General features: G+C 40.0%; 1 protein-coding gene across 1 annotated transcript; it reads right to left on the bottom strand.

The window, feature by feature from the left end:
* Nucleotides 1–2,531: 2,531 nt before the first annotated feature.
* On the bottom strand, nucleotides 2,532–3,674 carry LOC140154724 (growth hormone secretagogue receptor type 1-like). The gene has a single exon (XM_072177290.1). The coding sequence runs from the start codon at nucleotides 3,672–3,674 to the stop codon at nucleotides 2,532–2,534; it is 1,143 nt and encodes a 380-aa protein (XP_072033391.1).
* Between the last annotated feature and the right edge of the window lie 6,541 nt (nucleotides 3,675–10,215).

Below are 10,215 nucleotides of genomic sequence, written 5' to 3'. Positions count from 1 at the left end.
TTACATTGACTAAGAAGTGCGAACACATAATTCCAATTCTTAAATCCCTTCATTGACTGCCTGTACAGAAGCGCATCATATACAAGCTTATGGTTCTTACTTTCAGATGCCACAACAACCTGGCACCTGACTACTTTGTAAACTCATCACCATCAAAAAGGGTAATTCGTAATTACGTCCTTATTTTAAGCAATACATCTTGACGTGGAAAAAGATGAGCAGTTTCTTTATAACCTTGTATATATTTACAAAATGTGCATACGACTTATTATTTTGATTTTAACTTATACCCCAATTAGTACGACTTAAACCAACAAGTACTCACCCAATCGAAGTCAACAACCTATGGAAAAGGGTCAATATGAAGGCTATTCTGAACATGTATCGGTTTTGTTGTGCAAAAGACACGATACCCAATAATACTGTACTATCTGCAAGCATTATATTGATTCAATTATTCAAACAAAAATCAAGCAGTTTAATCATTTTCAGAAAGAAATCTGTAATGATTTTCATATAAATGTGGGCAACCTTTCTTAAAAATCAAAATTAGCCTTTCTTTTCACGCCGTTTCCGAGGTCCCAAATCTGTATTCGCTTTACCAACACATCTTAACAACCAAAAATCACGTTTTCATCAAATAATTTGTATTTTGTATGAATTTCCTGGCATGTAAGATAACAGAGATGTGACGATGGAGGTAGAACCTTTTGAATGACGCTCGATAGCACTGGAAAAATATAGTTCCTGTCCAAAGAGCTCCATATCATGCATATTAGTACATAATTGACCTCTATGTTCCTGCCATCCCACTCAGTGCCGGCATTTGACGTTCCGGCAGACACAGCCCCCCATAATTTTTTGAAAAAGTGAGGACATCCCCCTAACAATTATAACAAAAGAAAAAATAAAGCAATAATTGTCCTGTATATTTGCCTTCTTAGGGCCGGACGCACCATTAGATATCAAGGGGGACTGGGTAGTTTGGGCCATGACAATATTTGTTTTAGCACCTCTTTTTCAGTGAAACAAAACAAATTTAGCACCTCGACGAAGCAAATTGGGTTTTTTAACACCTCGGCGCGTAGCCAGGGGCAAAATAAACAATTCGGGAGAAAAGACAAAAACAATTCATCAATTTGACCCGGTATTATCGGTGGTATAAATACCTGAGACGAATATACCTAAATAAAATTTTTAGGTATATTCGTCTCAGATAAATACATATTCCGGTTTTTTTTAGAGAGACTGTACATGTAAACCGTAAAGTCTTCGAGCTTCCAAGAGGGGCTTTATTGGGACATTATGATATTTTACTCTCATTTTGGTCCATATTGAAGCTAAACTTGACAATTTGACCCGGTATTATCGGTGGTATAGATACATATTTCGGGTTTTTTTTATTTAGAGAGACTGTGCATGTAAGCTGTAAAGTCTTCGAGCTTCGAGGGCGGGTTAGCGCAGCGGTAGTTCCCTCGCTTTGCACCACTGAGGTCCCGGGTTCAAGCCCCGGCGCGGCCCAAGGACTCATGTGCAATTGGTTTATCCCGATTCCATTCTCGCTCTCGAATGTTTTCTCCGGGATCTCCGGTTTCCTCCTGTATCGCAAAAATCGGTGATTAGTTGTTTGGTTATCAAAAACTTCCTTCACCCAATGGAATTTGGGGAGCTGCATAGATAATTGGTGGATGTTACAATCTAAATGCGGATAGGTGTGCGCCGTTCGGCAGCAACCTAGTTGATGCGATCTGATTGTGATGAGTCACCATTGCAGCGAAATTACAGCGCTTTGAGTCCTCTAAGATCTGGAGAAAGGCGCTTTATAAATCCAAAATTTATTATTTATTATTATTTATTTATTTATTCATTATAAGCGGCTTTATTGGGACATTTGATATTTAACACTCATTTTGGTCCATATTGCCATATTCAAGCTAAACTGGTGAAATATGGTGCAAAAGTGGAATAAATTCGCGCGATCAGTACTTAGGGTAATGTATATGCCCGGGGGGGGCACATCAAAAATTTTTGGTGGGTATGCTCCCCCGGAATTTTGAGGTGGTGGGTCTTTGGGAGCTGGCGGCGTACCGGTAAAATGGGGTCTTTCGGAGCTGCGAACCGGGCTGTGAACAAGTAAAATGGGGTCTTTTGGGGCTGCGAAAAGTCAAAATCAAGGGTCTTTCTTGGCTTTTTGGTTGAAAATCGCCTGAAAAAACAAGAAATATGAGGAATGAGCAATTTTTGGGTCTTTTAGAGCTGAAATTATCAAAATCAAGGGTCTTTCGGAGCTTTATTTTGGTCAAATATAGGGGTCTTTCGGAGCTGCGAAACCCAAAAGGGGGTCTTTCCGGGGAGCATACCCGTATGGTCATTTGTGTTGAGTGCCCCCCCGGGTGTATATGTGACTAAAAAGGTCCTCTAAGTTGCACTTTTTTCTAAGATTGTAGAGTTTACAATTCTATACAATTATGATACAATTATTTTCAGTTTTGGTCTGAAGAAAATGTTATGCTTTATTGCAGCGCTTAGAGTCACATTATTCCACTCTCCATATGTCCTTCGGAAAGAGCTACAGTAGCGATTCCAACGTTAGTCTCGGCACTCTTTTGTCTTTTACCACCAAACGCTTTCCTGAATGCTTCTCTATATCTTACGTTTGTTGCACTGTAAACGAATGGGTTTACTGACGAATTAACGGCAAACATAGCTTTTGCTAACAACACAATCCTATTCGTTGTAGTGTTTTCGATCACACTTACACCCAATAACTCATCCAAAATATCAGTGATATTGAAATAAACAAAAGGGGTTATGCAAATGTAAAAAACGATCCCATTGATGACCAACATTTTTGCTACTCTATTACGCACGTCCACTGGATCGGCAGGTGCAATGGTGATGTCACTTTGATGTCTAGCCCCTTTTGAAAGTACCGCGGAACGCTTTGATAAGTTTACAACAATCCCTGCGTACATTCCGAAGTTTATTATTGCCCCAATAATGCAAGCGACAACTTGCGTTACATCTGAAGCAATTTCAAACACGGAGTAGTACGCTTCGCATTTAACGATAAACCGAGGAAGTTGCAGATGGCTCAGATTTTCTGGCCATCTCAGACAACTTGTTTCAACTAAGGCATGTCCAGGTGCAACTATACCCGCTAGCACAAAAGATATCAGCCAACATACCACAACCAGTTTCTTTGCTCTTCCTTTAGTATTTACTACACGATGCTTCAGAGGAAAGCATACTGCTAAGAACTTTTCTACACTTGTGACTGTTATGAAACAGATGGACGAAAAAAAGCAGGCATTCCGAATCATATGTGAGGAGACACATCCTTGAGGATTTGACCAAATGTTACCTACTTTAATCGGTGTTGAATGGTAATGGACAAGTGTTTCCCACATGACAAACGTTATTGCTAAAATGTCACTAACTGCAAGATTTGCTAGAAAGAAATTGGTAATACTTCTCATTTCTGGTATTTTTGCAATGACATACAGGAAGGCAATATTAGCAATAAGTCCAATAAGCTGAATGCTCGGGATGACATAGGCATACATGATAAACTCGCTATCTGTTACGATCCACTTGTAAGCTGTTTCCATATCAACGTAAAGTATCTTTGATGTATTGGAACACATTTCTTCAATCTCATTCATGGTCAACATCGTTGTATTGCTGCTTTGCGAATTCCACAGATTGTCGTTAGGGTGTCACGAGACACGACTGTTCATTTGTCATCGTTATACATATATCCAACGATGCAAGTCCAAAAAATAAATTTGTTGTTTACATAATTATTATTCATCAATATTCATGACTAATGGCAAAAAACCAATAACCAGAAACTAACAAACTGCAATACGCTTCACTCGGGCGGCCTTCACTGTACGACGTAGCTGCTCCAAAACTATAACTGTATGTCCAGCGCTTCTGATTATTTTATCATGTGTTTACGAATATTTTTCATCAGCCCACATATAATTCTGATGCTGGTACAGAAATAGCAAGAGTTTCCACGCGTGCGTGTGAATTGCGCATGCTCATGCTGTAAATGCGCCGAGCCACTCAAGTTTCACGGTGTACACAATGAGTGGCCAAAGATTTCTTACCTAAACCATTTGTAAACATGATTTGCCCTTTTGAGCAAAAACACCCCTGAACAGAAATTTGGCGCGGATTCGCAAATTGTACTCCCTAAACAAGGGTGTACCTGAAAGATACCACAAAGCTTCGCCCTCTTGTGACAAGATCAGATGTTAGTCTTTGTTCCAGCCCCCTTGTTCTCCTGATGTACACCTCGAGGTACGCACGTTTTGAACGCCGTATAAACGCATGGTCCATGCAGCACGGATGGAACATCGCTATCTCTCTATACAGCAAGTAGTCAATGTGATCTCACATCCCTGGTACAGACACGAAGGTCATTCAAAAATTCATTCCACCATCACATCTCTGTCAGGATATTGAAAATACCCATGATTTTACTCTTAAATCTTGGTTAAAAATTGAAGCCTAAAGTTTAGTAAGCATCATATTGTAGCTTTGGATAATCTCCATAAAATGTGGTTGTCCAATTGCTAACTCGGTATTAATATTTTGTTACTATTTGAACTCCCTGATATGCCTTGAACTTCAAAAAAATAAAACACGTTTTATAGTATAAGAAAGTTTTAACTTACGTCTCACTCGGAGCCACTTGTTTATTCCGTGGTTGTCACGTGACCGCTGGTGTTTCTAGGGTCACATGACTTGATGATGTTGTCATAGCTGAGAGGGAGGATGTGCCGGCCCTGGTCCCTGTTCAGGTTATATGAGAAGAAAACATCGAATTGTTCAACAGATACACAAATATTTCAACTAGACTACGCACACCGACATCGCCTGGCTAATAAATACTTGGTAGGGCCTACAGCAGAGATACTATTAATAAATACCCGGGATCGATACACGTGAATGTGCTATGCACGATTTGATATTCAGACGATAAATCGTTGGATACCGGGTAGAAAATGATGAATATCTCCCGTAATTTTTTTGTTCTAAAGAACTTAAAGAAGGCATATTTAGATCCTTGCACTTGAACATAGGCCTATGTGTTGAAAGGATATGATAGTCATTAGCTTGAGTATTGAGAAAGAAGCGTGCGTCTTGAACTCGAAAACTGACCAAAATTCTGATTTTATATTGCGTTGGTCCTGTATGGACTACAGCGCGTAGGCTATAGCTGCACTCACTACTCCCGTGGAGGCAGTATAAAAGTCGATGACCATTGACCTCAATAGCGTATACAAGCTTACTCACACACAGAGAAATCAATTACCCGGCTATTGTCAGTAGCCTTAGCTAGGTCCCTCGGCTCATTATGCGTCTCAAAGGTCGGAACAAAATGGCCATGCGTGGCTGTGGATTCAACCTACCATGGCGATTTCTGCCATGAAAATATCAGGCCAATGACACTGTGCTACGTTTAAGGGTAATTCGTAATTACGTACTTATTTTAAGCAATACATCTTGACGTGGAAAAAGATGAGCAGTCTGTTAATAACCTTGTATATACTTACAAAATACAACAAATGTGCATACGACTTATTTGAGTTTAGCTCCATATCGTGCACATACGTACATAATATGGAGCTTTATGCTCCCGCCATTTCACTCAGTGCCGGCGTTTGTCGCTCCGGCAGACACAGCCCCCCCACCCCCCCTAAATTTTGGAAAAGTTGGGACGTCCCCCTAACAAACAATAATAACAAAAGAAAAAATAAAGCAATAATTGCACTGTAAATTTGCCTTACCTTCTTAGGGACGCACCATTAGATACCAAGGGGGGCTGGGTAGTTGGGGCGTCCCCCTAACAAACAATAATAACAAAAGAAAAAATAAAGCAATAATTGCCCTGTATATTTGTCTTGCCTTCTTATGGACGCACCATTAGATATCAAGGGGGCTGGGTAGTTAGCACCTCAGTAAAGCAAAAGAAAATTTAGCACCTCGACGAAGCAAATTGGTTTCAACACCTCGGCGCGTAGCCAGGGGGCAAAATAAAAAACTTCCTGAGAAAAGACAAAAACAATTCATCAATTTGAACCGGTATTATCCCCGGGGGGGCACATCAAAAAATTTTGGTGGGTATGCTCCCCCGGAATTTTGAGGTGGTGGTAAAAGGGGTCTTTCGGAGCTGCGAACCGGGCTGTGAACAAGTAAAATTGGGTCTTTTGGAGCTGCGAAAAGTCAAAATCAAGGGTCTTTCTTGGCGTTTTGGTTGAAAATCGCCTGAAAGAACAAGAAATATGAGGAATGAGCAATTTTTGGGTCTTTTAGAGCTGAAATTATCAAAATCAAGGGTCTTTCGGAGCTTTATTTTGGTCAAATATAGGGGGTCTTTCGGAGCTGCGAAACCCAAAAGGGGGGTCTTTCCGGGGAGCATACCCGTATGGTCATTTGTGTTGAGTGCCCCCCGGGGTATTATCATGATTATCGGTGGTATAAATACCTGAGACGAATATACCTAAATAAAAAATTTAGGTATATTCGTCTCAGATAAATACATATTCCGGGTTTTTTTAGAGAGACTGTACATGTAAACTGTAAAGTGTTCGAGCTTCCAAAAGGGGCTTTATTGGGACATATTATGATATTTTACTCTCATTTTGGTCCATATTGCCATATTGAAGCTAAACTGGTGAAATATGGTGCAAAAGTGGAATAAATTCACGCAATCAGTGCTTAAGGTGCTAGATATGTGACAAAAAAGATTCTCTAAGTTGCACTTTTTTCTAAGAGTGCACAGTTTACCAATTCTATACAATGATATGATACAGTTATTTTCAGTTTTAGTCTGAAGAAAATGTTATGCTTTATTGCAGCGCTTAGAGTCACATTATTCCACTCTCCATATGTCCTTCAGAAAGAGCTACAGTAGCGATTCCAACATTAGTGTCGGCACTCTTTTGTCTTTTACCACCAAACGCTTTCCTGAATGCTTCTCTGTATTTTACGTTTGTTGCACTGTAAACGAATGGGTTTACTGACGAATTCACGGCAAACATAGCTTTTGCTAACAACACAATCCTATTCGTTGTAGTGTTTTCGATCAAACTTACACCGAATACTTCATCCAAAATATCAGCGATATTGAAATAAACAAAAGGGGTTATGCAAATGTAAAAACGATACCATTGATGACCAACATTTTTGCTACTCTATTACGCACGTCCACTGGATCGGCAGGTGCAATGGTGATGTTACTTTGATGTCTAGCCCCTTTTGAAAGTGCCGCAGAACGTTTTGATAAGTTTACAACAATCCCTGCGTACATTCCGAAGTTTATTATTGCCCCAATAATGCAAGTGACAACTTGCGTAACATCTGATGCAATTTCAAACACGGAGTAGTACGCTTCGCATTTAACGAGAAACCGAGGAAGTTGCAGATGGCTCAGATTTGTTGGCCAGCTCAGACAACTTGTTTCAACTAAGGCATGTCCAGGTGCAACTATACCCGCTAGCACAAAAGATATCAACCAACATACCACGACTAGTTTCTTTGCTCTTCCTTTAGTATTTACTACACGATGCTTCAGAGGAAAACATACTGCTAAGAACTTTTCTACACTTGTGACTGTTATGAAACATATCGACGAAAAAAAGCAGGCATTCCGAATCATATGTGAGGAGACACATCCTTGAGGATTTGACCAAATGTTACCTACTTTAATCGGTGTTGAATGGTAATGGACAAGTGTTTCCCACATGACAAACGTTATTGCTAAAATGTCACTAACTGCAAGATTTGCTAGAAAGAAATTGGTGATACTTCTCATTTCTGGTATTTTTGCAATGACATACAGGAAGGCAATGTTAGCAATAAGTCCAATAAGCTGAATGCTCGGAATGACATAGGCATACATGATAAACTCCCTGTCTGTTACGATCCACTTGTAAGCTGTTTCCATATCAACGTAAAGTATCTTTGATGTATTGGAACACATTTCTTCAATCTCATTGATGGTCAACATCGTTGCTTTGCTGCTTTGCGAAATCCACAGATTACCGTTAGGGTGTAACGGGTCGAGCTAGTCACGACTATTCAAGTCATTTATCATTACAATACCTCCCGGGTATGTCCAACGATACAATTCCAAAAAAAAAATAAGTTGTTGTTTACATGTTATTCATCAATGTTCGTAAGCAACAGTGTATCAATGACAAAACACTAATAGAAACTAACCAATTGCAATACGCTTCACTCGGGCGACCTTCACTCTAGCTGCTCCAAATTTTTAATTTAATTTCTGCTTACTTTATCATGTGTTTATGAATACCTTTCATCCACCCACGTATATTTCTGATGCTCACACAGAAATAGCAATAATGTTCATGAGAAATTCCTAACGTGCGCATTACGCACATGCTGCAAATGCGTGCGCCTTCCGATCTTGAGTCACAACCAGGCTAGCATTATTTCTTGTCCCGGGACCTCTGCACAAAAATATCGTTGTATGCCTATACATTTTATCAGAGGTTACCATCTTTAAAAATTACCGCATTCACCCATGCATGTACGTCAATATACAGACTAATGTAGACTTTCCTTGTTCCAGACTTCCATACAATCGTGCATGTTGTAGCCATATGGGATGTTGTAAACATACGGTAAGCCTACATACTTATAGAGTTGGAAAAATATGGCTGCCATCCCACTCGCCATATGGCCGAGATATAGTCAAACGTCAGTGCCGGTGTTTTGATGTTGAGGCAGACGCAGCGGCTAATTTCCCGCCAGCGTCTTCAGTAACGGCTGAAATTTGCACCGTGGCTTCCTCTGCAGATCGATCAAAGCCCCGAACAAAGGTAAATCATTTGTAATCTACCGGAAACCTCAGAAGGTCGCAGCGGATAATGCAACCGAAAATGGCTGCGGACACTGGGAAACGCGACGTCTGGTCACTAGTGCAAAAACGTTGGGCTATATCTCTACAGCCTGTCGTGTTGCGCACACGTTCCAAGACTGACAGGTCTCGGGTTCGAATCATTGCCTCATTCTGATATAAAATAGATTTGGATTTTAAATATAGGCTACTCAGTAAATAAATATCGCTTTATTCCGTCAAGCGGGAGTTAAAGCCATATTATAACATTTGCTGAGGAAGACGCCCTCACTGAATTTTTAAAATTCCTTTTTACACGATTAAATTGTACTTTATTAAACCAATATACCCTGCAAAAATCAAGACTCTAGGTGCTGTAGTTTTGTCAAAATCTGAGATTGAATAAAACGCCGGAACCGGCGCTTTATTATTACGATGGAATTATTAGTCGAACACAACGCACAGTACGTACACGGCGTGCGGGACGGTGATATACACAACAAAGGGTCGCACCACAACATGACCGAAGGAGTGGTACGTATTGGCGACATGTGCGCTGGTAGTAAATTCCAATTTTCTTTGCTTTGCCGTAGTTTTTCGGCTCAAAAATAAAAGGGATATATCTAACAGTAAAAGCTAACATTTTATGGCAAAGAAATGCTATTCTATTTTGTTTGAAAATGTTATAATATGGCTTTAAGTAAAGAAACAAGTATAAGTCACCGCGCGTACATACAGGCGTATCAGCTGGGAGGGGAGCATCTTTCACAATTTCAAATTAAACCAACAGACTCACAAAGCAGACTTCATGAGGCATTTCTTACTACATTGTATATAATAAAAGTGGTATCTTAGCTATCTTACCTAATTTGGAACTGCTAAATCCAAAAATGGCGAATAGTATTTTGATTCTATAACCCTCAAATAGATCCCCAAAATGACCCCATGCTCCGATTTCATAGGCTGTAAACGCACATATTTTGTGATCCTTGTGATGTTTAATTTTGATCACTGTATATTTTATTTTGGTGGTCAATTTCAGGGACAAACAGTGACGGCACCAGGAATTTTTCGGTGGGGGGCAAAATCGAAAACTTTTGCGCAAAAATGCCGCAAAAGTTGGAAATTTACTTAATTTTGGGGTTTTTACCTCAAAATTTGGGGCAAACTGGGAGGCAAGAAAAATATTTGGGGTTGCATTTCCCCCCCATGTAGCGTTCGCCACTGGGGAAAAGACTGAAAATAACGTGCGGTATTCGCCATGGCTTTAGCAGGTCCAAATTAGGTAAGATAGCTAGGATACCACTTTTACTGTATACACTGCCTCATTTCAAATA

This window comes from Amphiura filiformis, chromosome 6 (assembly GCF_039555335.1).
Source record: "Amphiura filiformis chromosome 6, Afil_fr2py, whole genome shotgun sequence".
Lineage (NCBI taxonomy): Eukaryota > Metazoa > Echinodermata > Ophiuroidea > Amphilepidida > Amphiuridae > Amphiura > Amphiura filiformis.
Note: the sequence above shows the minus strand (reverse complement) of the source record. Positions and strands in the feature narration are given on the sequence as shown.